Source organism: Sceloporus occidentalis, unplaced genomic scaffold, assembly GCF_023333645.1.
Source record: "Sceloporus occidentalis isolate IW3139 unplaced genomic scaffold, rSceOcc1.0.p SCAF_74, whole genome shotgun sequence".
Taxonomy (NCBI): domain Eukaryota; kingdom Metazoa; phylum Chordata; class Lepidosauria; order Squamata; family Phrynosomatidae; genus Sceloporus; species Sceloporus occidentalis.
Window position 1 is genome coordinate 531,301 of NW_028317054.1, and position 16,580 is coordinate 547,880.

General features: G+C 35.8%; 1 protein-coding gene across 1 annotated transcript in view; it reads right to left on the reverse strand.

Moving 5' to 3' along the window:
• The window catches only part of LOC149285911 (voltage-gated inwardly rectifying potassium channel KCNH7-like), a 123,910-nt gene that overhangs the window by 45,849 nt on the left and 61,481 nt on the right, over window positions 1-16,580 (reverse strand). Inside the window, exons 3-5 of the mRNA XM_089494636.1 lie at window positions 12,194-12,349; window positions 3,346-3,774; window positions 73-93 (exon numbers count right to left, since the gene is read on the reverse strand). Of these exons, the coding sequence (XP_089350762.1) occupies window positions 73-93; window positions 3,346-3,774; window positions 12,194-12,349 (606 nt within the window). The remainder of the gene's footprint in view (window positions 1-72; window positions 94-3,345; window positions 3,775-12,193; window positions 12,350-16,580) is intronic.

Genomic DNA, 16,580 nt, shown 5'->3' on the forward strand with positions numbered 1-16,580 from the left:
TTATGTCATGCAACAGGCAAATTTGCATGCCAAGCGTTATGGCATCTGAAATCTTTGTCAATCATACGTTACCTTTTATATCTCGACCATTGTCTGGTATTAAGAAACACAAAAAAAAAATACAAGAGAGAAGAACATATACAAAAATCAAAAAAGCAAATATTACATACAAAAGGAAACAATTAAGGTATTAACTTGATATGCGCTGGAACAATGTAACACAAATGCTTTGTACCTTATCCCATCGGGCGTTTTTATTACTTGGTGAAATCCAATATTTTACACTAATACACAAAATGAACATTATGATTGATATATATATATATATATAAATATATATATATATATATATATATATATATATATATATCATGTACACATGGGAGCTGCCATCTTTACCTTGTGTTCTTATGATTTTTGAACCTTTTTTGGGAAGACACAGCATAAGTGGGCAAGAGGTTTTGGTAGACTGATTTATTTTTGTGTGGTGACTTGTTTATCCACATATAACAACCAGAGTATTTAGAATTAGAAGCATTCCATATAATCTGGATCCTTTTGTTCTAAATTTATATAATCTCCTTTGGTAAATTGGTTTTGGACAGTGCACACTATTTGTCTGCTGTTTTTATATGGGACAATTTGGCCGGAAGCAACCCTTCTGCTCCTAGATGAAAGTTGTTTTTGTATAGGGTTGTATAGTTTTAAAATAGTAAGAAAGTAGTGAAACTGTAAAATTTTAGAAATGCTGATTAAATTTGAAAAGGCCAGCAAAATGTATCCTTTAATGTTAACATTTCATTTGAACTCTAGATTCTAATTTAATTGCTTAACAACTAGCGTGTAAATGTTAAAACAATATAAAAAATACAATTCATACAGAATATAACATTTTTATTTAAAAAAAAAATCAATATCTAAAAATATCTTCTTTGCTATTTACTTGTTGGTAATTTTACATACTTAAAATATGAAACTACTTTTCTTAACCAAGGTTATTTTTTTCAATTTTCCATCCTAACAGTGGCCTATTTAAAAAAAAAAAATGAAATTGTGCCTTAATTATGTAGACTAAATGTGACTCATACAAATTAATTTATATTTAAAATATATTTGTACACAATATTGTTTCAGATTTTTGTTAAGTGGTGTCTTTTTCTCGGTTATGCCAATGCATTTCCCTTATAATAGAGATAACATATCCTATAGCATTTGGAAACTATATCCCTTGGAGTTGAGTCCTAACAAGCATGGAACATCTAAAATATGATCAATAAAAAAAATCCTTGTTTTAAAAAGCAGTGCGTCTGTGAATTGATTCATGATATTATTTTGATAAAGTGGTTAAGAGAGAAGTCTGCCTCCTCATTCTCTATGTATTTAGCCTCTTCCATATGTATTCACTTATGTAGTTTAGTTTAGTCAGATTCTTTTAACTTTTTAACTCTGTAAATAATTAATTATAGTCTACATACCTATGTTACACAGGTGTGCTAACATCCTTAACAGTGTAACACAGTAACAAACATTTTGGGGTCTATTCACCCAGCTGAGTGATCAGTTGAGTTAAAGGTTAGTTTGACTCGACTCCAGTCACATTCCATTACATGTTAAAACCTGTACATTTACAAATCCAGGAGTTGTTGAAATCATGAAATGTTACATTTTGCACATTTCAGGTGAGGGCATGTAGGTATGCCCTTCCTCCATTGAATTAAAATACCCACTGTACTGCAATTTGGCATTTTTAGCCAACTTACAAGCACCCACACCTGTTTGTGTTTACATTCAGGGAATCATTTGTGCATGTGAAGATAAGTACCGTATTTGCTCGATTATAAGACAAGGTTTTTTTCCAGAGCAAATGCTCTGAAAAATACCCCTCGTCTTATAATCGGGGTCATCTTATAATTAGACCTCAAATAGGTCTGACTATGAGACTAAGATCCAGATCCCCCGCAGCGATGCAGGGGACCTGAATCCTCCTGTGTTATGCCCCCCCAATTTACCGGTGCTTCTGAGTCCCCGGTGCTTAGTCCGGGCAGCGTGTAGAGCTCTACACGATTAGCGTAGACAACTTCCGTTCAAGAGGAAGTTGTCTGCGCGAATCGCGTACAGCTCTACATGCTGCCCGGACTAAGCACCGGGGACTCAGATGCAGGGGACCCGGATCCGCCTGTGTTATGCCCCCCCAACTTACCGGTGCTTCTGAGCGGAAGTTGTCTACGTGAATCGCGTAGAGCTCTACACGCTGCCCCGACTAAGCACCAGGGACTCAGAAGCACCGGTAGGTTTGGAGGAGGGAGGGGGAGGGAGTGTTAAACGGGGGCATAAGGCATTTCTGGAGGCAGAGTGCTCTATGAAATGCCTTTTAACCCACTTAATGCCACTCTGCCTCCAGAAATGCCTTTTAACCCTCTATACGCCACTCTGCCTCCTGAAATGCTTTCTACCTGGAGGCAGAGTGGCACATAAGGGGTCAAAAGGCATATCATGGAGCACAGTGGCATTTAGAGGGTTAAAAGGCATATCATGGGCACAGTAGCATATAGGGGGTATAAGGCATTTCTGGGGCAGAGTGGCAAGCCTAGGGGCAGATGTGCATAACGAGGGGGGCAGGTTGAAAAAAAAGGAAATAAAAACAAAATATTTTTCTCAATCATAGCTTTTTTTAACAAACAATTGTTCACATAGTTTACATCAATTAACATTTACTGGTAAAACTTTTTTTCCTATAGGGTCGTCTTATAGTCAGGCTTTTTCTTTTTTTCATAAATTAATATTCAGATTTTGGGGGGTCATCTTATAATCAGGGTCGTCTTATAATCGAGCAAATAAGGTATATTGTTCTATCATTCTCTTGTTTGTTTTTTTCATAATATACAGTAAGATCGGTGGCTAGGGGTCAGGCATGATTAAGTAAATATTTTTAGCTCTTATATATAACCACATGCCACTATAAACTCACTTTATCTTGTTTTTCTATAAATGCAGCCTATTTAGTTGTTGAACATAGCAAAGCAGGTATCCCTGCCTTTAGAGTCTGCGGTATCATGTCAGAGGTCATTCTCTGAGCCAATCTCACTTATCGCTTGATATCACCAAATTATTTGAACCTCTATAAATCATGTTTATAGATTTGCTAAACCACAGAGCCAGGAGGGATGTTAGAGATGTTCCAATGATCACCCAGAGTGTTGTATTACCAATACATCTGCCATGAGAAAACCTGTCCTTTAATTTGAAAAGCAAATATTATATAAATCAGCATTGTCTACAATGAAATAGTATTAAAATGTAAGGAAATAGTTCTTGATATTTGTACTGAATTTGGTAAGACCTTACCTTCACTTGCATGACGATCTCTAAATACGCTCTTGGGGTGGATGCTAAATCCTTCGATATCGTGGACTGATGATGCTCTTCTCATGCTGCAAACACTTTCCTTTGACCTTGCATGAGATAAGTGTGTGCTTGCATGCAACATGTCTGGAAAGAGTTGGTCCCATTGCCTTTTGGGTGAAGAGTGGTCTAGAGGTCCTGTTATATTAACTAAAGGTGAACATTTATTAGAGTCAATTAGCGCTTTTGTGTCATCGGCTTCAGAAGGACTGCAGCTTTCTTTTGTTGGTGACTTAAAGTGCTTCATGGCCATAGAGTCATCACTGTGCTTTGATGAATCAACCACAATGGCATCAGGGTCCTCCTGTGGCAATGACTGCTTTCTATAGCTCAAAAGTCTCAGGGATGGTAAACGGAACCCAAACAATTTTCCTGCAAGCATAAACAGGACAAAAGAAAACACTGAAATGTGTTCTTCATAGACATCAGGAATATGTGTGTTACATAGTCCTCAAAGAAAGAACAGGCACGATGCATTACACCTTTACAGATGATGTTACCAAAGAGACTACATTGTAAAGTTAGATCCAAATATTTAATCTTATCTTATGGCCAATAATATACACAATGTACCATTTTTGACAAGTAACTTATTTGTGATTATTTTTCATATCCCATTAACATTATTGGATTGAAATATTTTTGAACACATTGTTCTCATTCATTTCTCACACCTTAAGAGAAAAGAGCCAGCAGGCAAACAAATAAATCAATTTAGCCAAGGTCAAGCTAAAGGATGCATAATTTCTTCTGAAACCCAATGTAAAATGTTAGACACATTCTAATTATCTCTCTTACCAATGAAATGGATTATATGTGCAATTATTGGGTAATGTATAGACTACAGTTTGTTAAGTAGTGAAAGTGGAGGAATTAGCAGAGGTATTCTAATGTTTGCATACCACTTTTACAGTTTACACGATAACCACTTGGCATAGACTGTGTATTTATTTTCGCAGACCACACATAAGACTAGCTCGATAATATATTTGGTATAAAATGAAGTTGTTTGTAACATGAGACTCTCCCTTTCCAAGAACAGCAATTTTTGGATGGCTTATAGGCTAGTCTGTTATGGTCTAATCAAAGGTGATGGGTGGAATGATTTGGGCATAATATGTGTTCCTAACACTATAATTAAACACTATTGTCTTTATAGTTTATTTTTTTAATAATTCTCAGCCATTTTTTTTCTTTCATACAAGGCAAGGCAAATTCTCTGGGTCTTTTCATTTTCAGGGCTTCAAAGGTAAGACATTGTTGCTTTGTCTGTAGCGAAACATATTAGTTGTGTTTAACTACACTGTATGGAATACCAATATACAGCTGCCTAGCAAAAATAATTTCTACATTACTTAATAAATCTAAATATTTATATTTCAGTTATTTTTTTTTTAAGTCATGGATGTTGAGATTATTTTTGCTGGGGACACTTAACTGTCATATGAGCAAAAAAACTAGGCAGCAATAGGCTGTTGCCATAAAAACTGAAAATGTGTCTTAAAAGTCTTAAAAGGTGTTTCGATGTGATAAAAACCTAAAAGGAATGAATGAAGTGATTGGTATGCTAAGGTGTACATACAAATGCTTACCATACTAGAGAGTGTAATTAATGTGAAACAGCACTTTTAGTACCTTAATAATTCAATAAAATAAAAAAGTTTAAACAATTCATTATACCCTTCACTTTATTCTCAGATGTTCTGTATGGATTTGAATGTCTTCAGGAAGTACATGCATAATTAAGGCCTTCGGAATATTATTAAGTAATTAATAATGCCCTTCTCTTTAGCCTCACTTTTTCAGCATAAATATGCCGTCTTGGTGAAGTTCAACTATAATTAAGACCCCATGAGCATTTTATTAAGCTTTGACTGAAGGCAAAGCGATTATAGAAGGTTCCTGAAGATTCTCCTACACTGATCAGCCATAACATTATGACCACCTGCCTAATATTGTGTAAGTTTCCCTTTTGCCGTCAAAACAGCCCTGACCCATAGAGGCATGGACTCTACTAGACCTCTGAAGGTGTGCTGTGGTATCTGCCACCAAGATGTTCGAAGCAGATCCTTAAAGTCCTGTAAGTTGGGAGGTGGGGCCTCCATGGTTGCATCATGGTGCCATGTGTTCTCCAGGTAAGCGACGCACCCAGCCATCCACGTGATGTAATAGAAAATTTCATTTATTAAACCAGACCACTTTCTTCCATTGCTTCGTGGTCCAGTTTTTATGCTCACGTTCCCATTGTAGGCGCTTTCGTCAAGGGCCCGCTCCCAGCTTAATCAGTTTACTCAACATTGACTAAATCTGTACAAATTCTTTTGAAGATACATGCTATCTATTAAATGCCCTGAGAAATCTCTCAGACTGTGTCCCCAAGTGCAGGCAGTATATGTGATCCGAAATGTTACTGTGGAAGAACTGATCTTGATGGACCATACTTTTTCTAGATACCAGTTCAACACGAGGACTCAGTGTGGACTCATCTCACAAGCATAGCTCTGGGGAAACTTGTGAGATTCAGTTTTATACTTAATGTCTAAACTAATCATATATGTGTGATAAGTAACATGCTGTTGAAATGTCCATGGTGTGAACATTTAAATTACAGAACTTTTGTCTAAATACAGTTGGCAAATGCTGGATATGACCAGGGATAGCAGCCAACTCAATATGGCTGTTAAATAACTACAGACATTTTGATTGTAGTGTGTTATTTCCTCAAGGTAATCATTTTATCAAGGAAAATATAAACAGATAATATATATAAATATATATATATATACATAGTTTAATTTTGAGAGGTCCATGGTTCATAACGAAGCAGCAAAATGTCTGATGTTCCTGGAGTGCAATAGCAAACTGGGCATTGTTATACTGACCTATAAACATTTATGCAGATACGTACAATAAGCTTTTCCAAACTCTCTTCTCTGCAAAGGAGTTAATGTCTGTATGGTATCCATCTATTTGTACATGTCTGTTTAGTTTTGTTTTTTCACAAAAAGGTGTACCTTCAATAAATTATTAGCAAAGGGACCTTGTTGAACTGTCCTTGTCTTCCAAGCTAAAAAAACCTAGCAGTACAGACTTTACATGACCCTACTTCTGTTGATAAACCATAGGAAATTACTCATATTCAATGATATGATTTTGTGAGAGTAAAAAAAGACACTCCAGTGTCCCCATACAGTCTCACCAATGAAGGGTGGTACTTTTTAAGTAACATGTATTCTTTAACCTGTAGGGAAAAAGTTATAACTTTTAGGAGAAGCTGCAGCACACTGTCCCTTTTTTATACCATTTTGGCTGCCTGATGCATTAGACCATTTCCTTAGACCCCCCTGGAACTTTCATACAAGCCAGTGCTGGAGTTATTTAGCCGAACACATTTCCCGGACACCTAGGAGATGGAAGGCAAAGAGAGAGGGACAAATCCATATGGGGATATTCTACGGACTCCCTCTATGCATTTGCAATGGGGAGAAGCCTATAATTTAAAGAGGAAACTCAGCTATCATAGGCATTGAAGTGAATAATATACTGTAGTTGGGCTCCCCCTTGAATACTTTGCATAAAACAGTATTACCAGAGATAATTAGGAGACCTTTTTGCATTATTCTTGATATATTTACACATAAATATATATTTTGTTGGTATTACACCCTCTATTGCCAGTGTAATTCATCTCTATAATATCCATAATATTCTAGATTTCCACAATAAATCATTCTTGTTATCAGTTTCATGCAGCATATTTGTAAAGATTAAGAATTGATTTTCTACTAAACCGAACTCAACGCATTAATAAAAATCATTGCAAACACTGAAGTGGAATTATTATTTTCTGCGGAAGTGCCACTTGACTGGTTTTTCCTCTGATTTACAATAAAATGATATTCATGAGAATTAATAGCACCAGTAGAATCATAGACATAAATTATAAATTGATCTAGTTTCTAGTTCATATCCATTTTTTCAATCTATACCAATTTACATAGAAATTACTAGGAATAGTGAATTCTAAGACCTTATTCAGACTGTCCCTTCTTTGCCTGCCTAAAAATAGATAGCAATAGTAACGTGGTGATATTACGATCATAAGTTCTGGTGAGGCATATTATCCCTAACTCTAGTATTGAACATCTTTACTTAAAGCAGAAAAAAATAACAAACAACGCTGTTTTTTTTCCCTTTTCCCCTTTATCTCTAATTCCTCTTTTTTGTGTAGTATTAAAAGTCACACTTTATTGTAGTGGTGTACTTATATTTATCTAACAGTGGATTTAATTCAAACTCTTAAGACATTGAGTGTGAGACCTTCTTCTGTTCCTGCACACATACAGCAGCGTTTAGCTTCCATATTCTTTCTCTTTCAACCTGTTCTACTCATAAATTATTTGGAGAGAAGTCATTTGTTGTTCTCCAAGAATCTCCTTTGTATGTCACAGTGGGAAATGGAGAAATGAGAGAATGAATGGAAACAAACTTAAGGAAAACCAGACAAAATGCCTTGAAAAAACAGCATTAGAAATATGTTCTAATGTTATATTGCAGCATTATGCTTTTACTTTAGTTTCTAGATATTAGGTTGAAGTTTACTCCCAACTTTTTAGCACTTCTGCATAGTATTTATACAAAGACCCATAAAAAAATGTTTGCACACATAAGTACATGCTCAGCCCTATGTAGTGACTAAGAATGAAATGAGTAATTTGTTTTACTCAAACCCATAAAAAAATGGCATGATTGTCCTTTTAAATAATTTTTTTTCTTAAATACAACATTTTTTTGGAGTTTGCTACATTTAATAAATAGTGTTGCCTGAATGAGAGTCTCACATTGTATATCTGTTTTATTGCAAGACACTTATTTAATACTACACTATTACTGTACAAAGTAATGTTCACGGTGAGCTTTTGGTCATGGGAGTAGCAAAGCTACCTGTTAGTTACGATATTGATCATCTCAGTGATCAATTCAGTGTTCTACAGTCTATTTACAGAAGCATCTTTGAGCTTTAAAATAGATGTGTGGATGTTGTTGGCTCAGCTTGCACATTGACTATAACAAAATGTGCCAAGAAAAAAAATATAACCAATGTTTCTTGTAAGGTGTGCAATCCAGTATGGGAACAACTAAAATGCAATGCCTTCTGTTGTTCTTATACATATACAAGAGAATTGTCATAAGGCAACATTTTATTAATATATGGACTACCCACCATAGACAGAATACTGTATACAACTAACCAAAAACTAGGCTATTACAGAGCTGTCTGTGGTGCTGGTACTTTATCAACCATTTTCGCAAGAAAACACCACCAAATCTAAACTCCATTTTCAGTGGCTGGTTGTATTTCAAATACCCATGAGGCTTTACAAATGTTAGTTTATTTAAGGGCTAGATAAAAGTATATGGGAGCCAGCTTTTTTTTTTTTTTGGAACTAGGCAGGTAAGTTACCATAGAGGTTAATGTAAAATAGTGTGTAAATGTAGACACCACTAGTAAAATCTGGCTACCTGGCTCCTTTGTATTCCAGACTACGCAGCTTCTTTTACCATCCCTATAATCTGAATAGACTCAAAGATATTAAATCACCTATTAGTTTTGGGACACTGTGATGCCACTAAGTATCCTCAACCAGGCCGGTAGGTGAAAGAAGAGAGCCCCAGGTTTAATTTATTGACAATTTATCTTACACATCAAGAGTACATGAATGCACAACATTTCTAGTGACTAATGTCTATACCTGGGAAGTTTCCAGGTCTGATCCAGAGTCTACGGGTAAAGCCATGCTTTTCCGCGTCTCCAGGTCAGTCTCTTTTTGACAAGCATTTGACCACACACTCCCTGCCCACACTCACTTTCTGACTGCTGCCTGCCCACTTCCCTGGCACTCCACACCCACTAAAGGTTGAATGAGTCTAGCCGTACACCTACACATATGTAGCCCCAACCCCTCACAAAGTCACTCCTGGAAGCATAACCTGGGAACTTCAGGAACCACCAAGTAAGATACTGAAAATGTATTTTCTATATGCTAAAAGGCAGAGATAATACATAATAAAAATGTTTAATTGGTAAATGACCAAAACATAACATTCCAGCTCCTTTAAAGTAGCAATGCAAATATTTCTATTATGTTTAAGATATCATATAGATTTTGTATTATTTCATTTCAGGCAGATTTATTTTATTTACAGTCCATTAGCATTCATAATAATATCATCTCTAGATGTTTTTATGCTTCCTAAAGTACTTAGCAAACTGAAATTACAATATAAACGCCTTTTAAAGCTCTGGAGCTGAATGAAATCCAAATTCCTATTATCATTTTATCAAATGGAACTTATACATTACTTGAAAATGTTCTTGATCAATAAAAGACCATTAAGCATTATATTATTTATCTTAGAAAGCTTTACCAGGAACAATATGTTGAGATTGCTCTTGTTCTCAAGTACAATATGCATTGCATGTATAAAATGTACTCTTAATTTATAACTAACTTTACATACAGGGCATGTTCTTTTGTACTTGTGAATAACTTGCATCCCCTCCCTAAGGCTAGGTTTCCACTTGGTTTTTTTTAGCTAAAAACGCCCATAAAAACGCCAATAGCGCCACCTGGCGTTTTTTTAGTGAAAAAACGCAGCAGCCAGATGTTAGCTGTTCTTCAATAGGAAATCGCAGAATGCCATATCCACTTGGCGTTTTTTTGTTTGGCGTTTTTTCAGTCCTCTTTGGCGTTTTTCTGCTTTTTTGGGTTCTGTGGCAGTTTTTCAGAATCGCAGCATGTTGACACTCTGGCGTTTTTTGCAAGGAAATCTTGGCGTTTTTCTCCAATAGAAGTCTATGGGAGAGAAAAAACGCCATGAAAAAGCCATGTGGGTTTATTGCCTTGGCGTTTTTATGGCGTTTTTTCCACAGTTACAATGCAGAGGATGGACCCGGTATCTGTGTGTCCTACGAGAAATAGGCTGGAAACAAACAGTTTCACACAAAACAAAGTTCATATTGAATTCTACACCATTTGGAACAAACATGCCATTACAAACAAACATACGCGACGCATCAACTGGATCCTGCGTGCCAAAAGCAACAGCAAACAATTTGCACCATCATTTGGGGCCAATCTTCCTAGAGGAGCAGACATTCGGAATAAAGCAGGCCTTACAAACCACAGAAAAGTAACAAAAGGGTCCGCCGGGGGGGTTTAAGTAGAACTCTACCAAGTAAATGACATCAGGGGGCAGATACTTGCCATTTATCCTAATCCCTTTTAGCTGGGTGAAACTTCTAACTTGTAAAGGCTGAAAAAACTGCCTAAGGTCAAAAAAAGCAATTTCCACAGAAAGGCTAAAACGCCAGAAAAAACTCCAGAAAAAAACGCCAAAACGCAGAAAAATGCAGTGGCAGTTTTCTTGGCGTTTTTCATCAAGAAAAAAAACGCAGGACAAAAACCCAAGTGGAAACCTAGCCTAAGTGTCCTAAAAAATGAAAAAAATTTCCTGGAGAACACTTACTATGTGGAAGTGGTTTATTCACTAAACTGTAAAAATTTTAACTCGCTGACTTCACCATACATTGTTAACAGCCAACTTCAGCGGCATACCTCCCATCATTTAAATGACCATAGCTTCTGTTTTAGCTGGTTGTCCTTTACTTTTCACTCCGAGGTTCTTCAAAAGAGGGACATCAAAAATGGAAAGAGGGATTTGGAAATAGGGACTGTCCCTCCTAAACAGGGACACTTAAGATTTTGTTATTCCTATTTCTTAATCTACTTTTCTTACTTTTAAAAAATTCAATATTTGTGCTTCATTCTTGCACCGATGTCTGCATACAGGTGTTCTGATAAAGTCTCTTGAGTCTTTGACTCATGAAATATCAAACTATGAATATATTCAATGTAAAATATATTATCTTATGATGAAGGGAGATCCAATTTATGCTTCCTTGATGATTGAGAAAAATATTACTCGTTAGTCGCTGAGGGTGTGGTAATAGGTTTGGTGAGTCGGTGGGGCATTACAGAGCCTTCTTATGTGACCATGACCTATTTATGATTTCCTCAGAGGTTTCCTCCAAAATTGGGTTTTTTCCACTCCTGAGTGCTGGAGAATGTTTCTTGTGAGTCCAGGGGTAGCCCCTACTCGACCAGCTTTAAGGTCGATTAAATAGAAAAATTGTCATTATTTAATAACTATTCATATAAACTAATAAACATTTTTTTTTAAATAATGTACTTCAATCATGCAATTGAATGTATTAACATGTATTCTTTTGCTTATATACACATCCTTGGAACATACAAGACTGCATATCCCTCCACAAAAGATGGACATAAGAGGAGGATAGAGGGATTTGAGTACCATAATGGTCTTTCCTAAGTAGGGCGACCTTGGAGTTAAATGATTAATGTTAATGTCATGAATGGGGTCTATACAGACGACTGTAATAACCCAGAGTGCCCAATGATGGAATTCAGGAGTTATTGTGCAACAGTGGAGTTGGACAAGGCCTGGTTCAGGGCCTGTACAGGGGAGCTGTAGCGAGACAGGGGAAATTAGAAAGAAGCAGCTTCGCAGCCTGAATGGGCCTGACAGTTAATTTTACTTGTTCACATGACAGAGTTTAACAAACGTGTATACTAATTGTAAGACCTATGAATGGTTAAATGAAGGCTAGTAATTCAATGAAGTGGTATGTATATGTCTTTACTAATAACAGATAATTTTGCTACTGCAAAAAAAGATCTTATAGAAGGTACTACTTGTTACTTACGATTTTCCTCCTTGACTGGAAGGATTTGGCTTAGTTTCTCCGGAGAACCAGGACTTTCTGCTTTGTTTACATATTCAAAGTTCATTATAAACATCATGGCTACGCCTTCTTGGTTTTTCACTGGTATTACATGAGTCCTGCAAAGGAAGGTGGATCCTGAAATATAAAAAGAATTTTCAACAAAGTTAAAGGCACAGTAATACTTGATATCAACATAGTCTTTACAAAATAGTTATACATTGTACTTAAGATATGCACAAAAAAACCCTTAATTTTTTAATAGTAAATTAATAATTAAAAATGATTTGTTACAATTTGGTATCGGCAAAAAAACAAAAAAAACAAAGTGTATACATATATATATCTATATCTATATATATATATATATATAGATATATATATCTATATATCTATATATATATATATATATATATATATATATATATATATATATATATATATATATAGATAGATAGATAGATAGATAGATATACACACACACACATGTATATATCCCGTTCTTATTTCTTTACAAAATAAGAAATACAAATTATTAAAAAGAATTATTCTTTATCAAACAAAATAATATTTCTTAGAAAATGTAAGTGTCTGTCTACAAATGAACAGTTTGTTAAGACAAAAACTAAAATGTACGCCCCAGAAAAATAAATTGCATGAGCGCAATAACAAAAAAGCTTCCCCCCCCCCAGTGAATCATTCAGTACATTTCCTTGATACTTGTGGATCATTACATCAGAATGAGAGCCAGGACAAGGTTTTACCAATGGATACAGCAGATACAGACAATGATTAAAATGTTTAACCTTTTTAGGTTATAACAAATATTAAAAACATCATCCTGCGTACATGTGATGGTCTCTGGCAATAATCAGACATTCTGGTGGGATGGAGATGAGGGATTCCGACCACCACTAGCTCACTGTCATATGCCAATTTACCAAATCTCATTCACATGCCATTTATGGCCCATCATTTACAATCATTCATGCATATAAAAAAACTAGGGAATGTTAAGCAAAGGGTAAAAAAGACAATCCACTCATTTTATATAATTGTGCTATTTAAGTCTTTTGATTGTGCCTTGAAGCCATCGCATGGAACGATACCATGACACTTGCTGAGGTTCCCATAGAAACAAATAAAATTACTTTAGTAAACAGAAAATAAGCAATTTAGGAGTGTTTCACTACTCCTAAAAATAGTTAGGCTGTAAAATTGTCAGACTGATTAAATAAACACTATAGCTTTCTCAAACTGGATATAGCTGTCTTTAGGCTAATGAATAATGTTTTGTAAAGCAGCCTTGGCAGATAGGGAATGCTATGGCTGAATATACTGTGATGATATTATTCATTTTATGCTCAGCTCAGCATTTTTAATGTTTTTGTTCTTTGTGTGGGTTCACATGGCTTCCAAACATCCTCATAAATAATACATACAATATAACAGCATATTCATATTGGCTAAAAGGAGTGAGAGAAATGTAACATTTTTCACAAGAACATAATGAATGCAAAGCAGTATCACATATATGTAATTTGTACGTATGTATGAAGGAATGAAAATAGGGGAGTGGCTTTTCCTATCACTTAGCTTCTCCCACCAACCACAGTTAATATTATTGGGAAAAATGCTTATTTGCTTTATGTTTAATCACCCGCTTATCATATTCTTTTCAGTTTGGGCAAATCCTTGGTTTTACTAGACAGGGAAGTTCCACTCAATGGAAGAACAATGGTGCAGATGATTGCTAACCCTTCATTGACTTGCTTGTTAAGCAAGAGTTGGTTTAAAGCCTTTAAAAAAAGAATATACGGTATGTCAACAATTTTAATTTTACATACCAATGAAAAATATATACCTACTAATATAACTGCTAGTAGAAGCACATAATTTGACATAATTTGATATTTCACCCTTCATGTCTGCCAATATTTCCTGCTATAAAAGACTAAAACCATATTGCGTCCATGTTAGTACAATAGGGGAGGGCAGTAGGTGAGAATTGAAGAGTAACATTAAAAATTGACAATATGCAAAATTTACAAAAAGATGAACATGCAGTAGGCTGGGGTAATGAGACAGAAGTTGAGGGTCATGTGGAGAAGTCAATTGCCTGGAGATCTTGAAGCTGGGGGAAACAGATGTTTTCCTTCAGAATGCAGGTTGTGGGTATTAAGAAGATGGATTTTATCTTTCTCTTAACAGGTAAACAGTAATTCAGCTGCAATCATCCTCCTTTAGATAAGCTAATAAGTTTGTATTGCTATCAAATACTTGAACAAAAAAGTGGAGAGGAAAGTTGGTACACATCAAACAGGAATTAAAACAAATGTGGAGTTAAGGCATTAAAGAGTTAACTGTAGAATAAGAAAGCAAGGCGAACTCAAGGATTAAAGAAGTCTAAACACACAGAGGAAACAGATGTCCTAAAGAGTAGGGTTGTGTTGCTGAATAAATAACCAAAGAGAAACAAGGAAAAGTCTAAGCTCAAAAAATATAATACTAATTAAAATACTAATACTAAAAAATATCAACTGTTGGGGCAAAAGCCTGATGCAAGGATAATGTTAAATTTGTTGGGTTTTTTTCTGCCCCCCAAAACACAATCCCCATTTATTTTAATTATGTTTCATATTTATGAAAATATAATTGCTATTAAAATATGTGTAATGGAAAATTCAATCTTGGATAGAAAAAGCAATCCAGGGTAGGTTTAAATAATTGATTCTGTTTATAAAAAATGATTCTTGTACTAACCACTTTGCTCTATTTCAAGACCCTTGTTCTAAATCTACGTAATCTTGATTTAAATGCCCTTCAATTCTTTGTGAGAAGATGTTTTACCCAATTTAAGTTCTAAGCTTAGCCCAGAAGACAAAACTGCTTAGGTATAAAATAAGAATGTACAATAAATGGATGCATTCGTGCACGTAGAAAAAAGGTATTTCTTGGGAATAAACATCACATTCAAAAGTCAGGATCATTGAAATGAAAGAGCCTACTTGTGATTATGAGTACTATTCTCGAAGTGCAACCATAATTAAAAGATTGTAGTATGAGATCTAAAATCAATTTAAATGATGTCTCATAATGAAGAACATGAGGAGTGTTAGAGGAAACCTAATTTCTTTAGCATCATTTTACATAATTGCTTAATGTTTGGATAACATTAATTTACAAAAAAGGGTCCTCTTATATCTTGATAGAAACACTTTACCATTGACATGCCTCCTAGCATTTCACATGGCTAAACAGGGGACACTTTGGTTGTATCAGGTATGGTTAGAGATGTGGTTAAAGGTGTGGCTTTACTTAGACTTTTTAAGTGGCTACATTTTTTGCTTTTGAACCGCAGTCGATCATAAGCAAATTACTAACATTTTATTAATTATATATATATAACAGAGAAGCATTCATTCTACTACTATATTTACATATTTGCTATTTATTAATAATAAAACTAATAATGCTATTTATTACACGGTATATGCACTCATGGAAAACAAGGACATTTTTAGCTGTAACATAATTGCAAAAGGGTTTTCTACCGAACAATTAGCCTTTTGAACTTAAACTTGGTTTAGTGAACATAACGTGCCATTGGAACACAGTAATACATCTATGAAGATATTATAAAATAGCTATTTCCAGCTACAATAGTCCTTTTCAACAGTAACACTTTTCTGATCAATGTCATGTCATAGATATTAGATTAATAGGGACAGAACGTTGATCCAAGGATTTATTCTGATTGCCATATTTGGAGTCGGGAAGGAATTTTCCCCCTGGTATGGGGCAATTGGCATCTGCTTCATAAGGGTTTTTTGCCTTCCTCTGGATAAACACAGTAGGGACACAATATGTATATAGGTTGAACTTGATGGACTTTGGTCTTTTTTCAACCTTATGAACTATGTTACTATGTGTCACGCGTGCCGCCGTCCCTACCTCTGACGCCAGGGCTGCCACGCCTGGTCCCGACTACTCCGCGGCGGTCCCCGCCGGGCGCACACGGCAGTGTCGCGGTCCCACCTCCTCCTCTTCGGCTAGGGTCGCGTCTGCTGTCCGTGGACGCGCCGGCGCGTCCCCCGTGCGTGTATGACGCGGCGTAGGTCCGCATCTGGCGTACCGCAGTGTACGCAATCTACGCAGCGTACGCAAAATACGCAGCGTACGCAGCCTATGCAGCCTGTGCAGCGTACGCGGCGTACGCAACGTACGCAACGTACGCAACGTGTGTAGAATACGCTGCACAGCTGTTTGTAATCACTCACCTATTTAAACACCACTTTTCTCTCCTGTAGTCACCCGTTCAAAGTGTTATGCTTTCTGGGTGTGCTGATTACTCTATATTATCTCGATT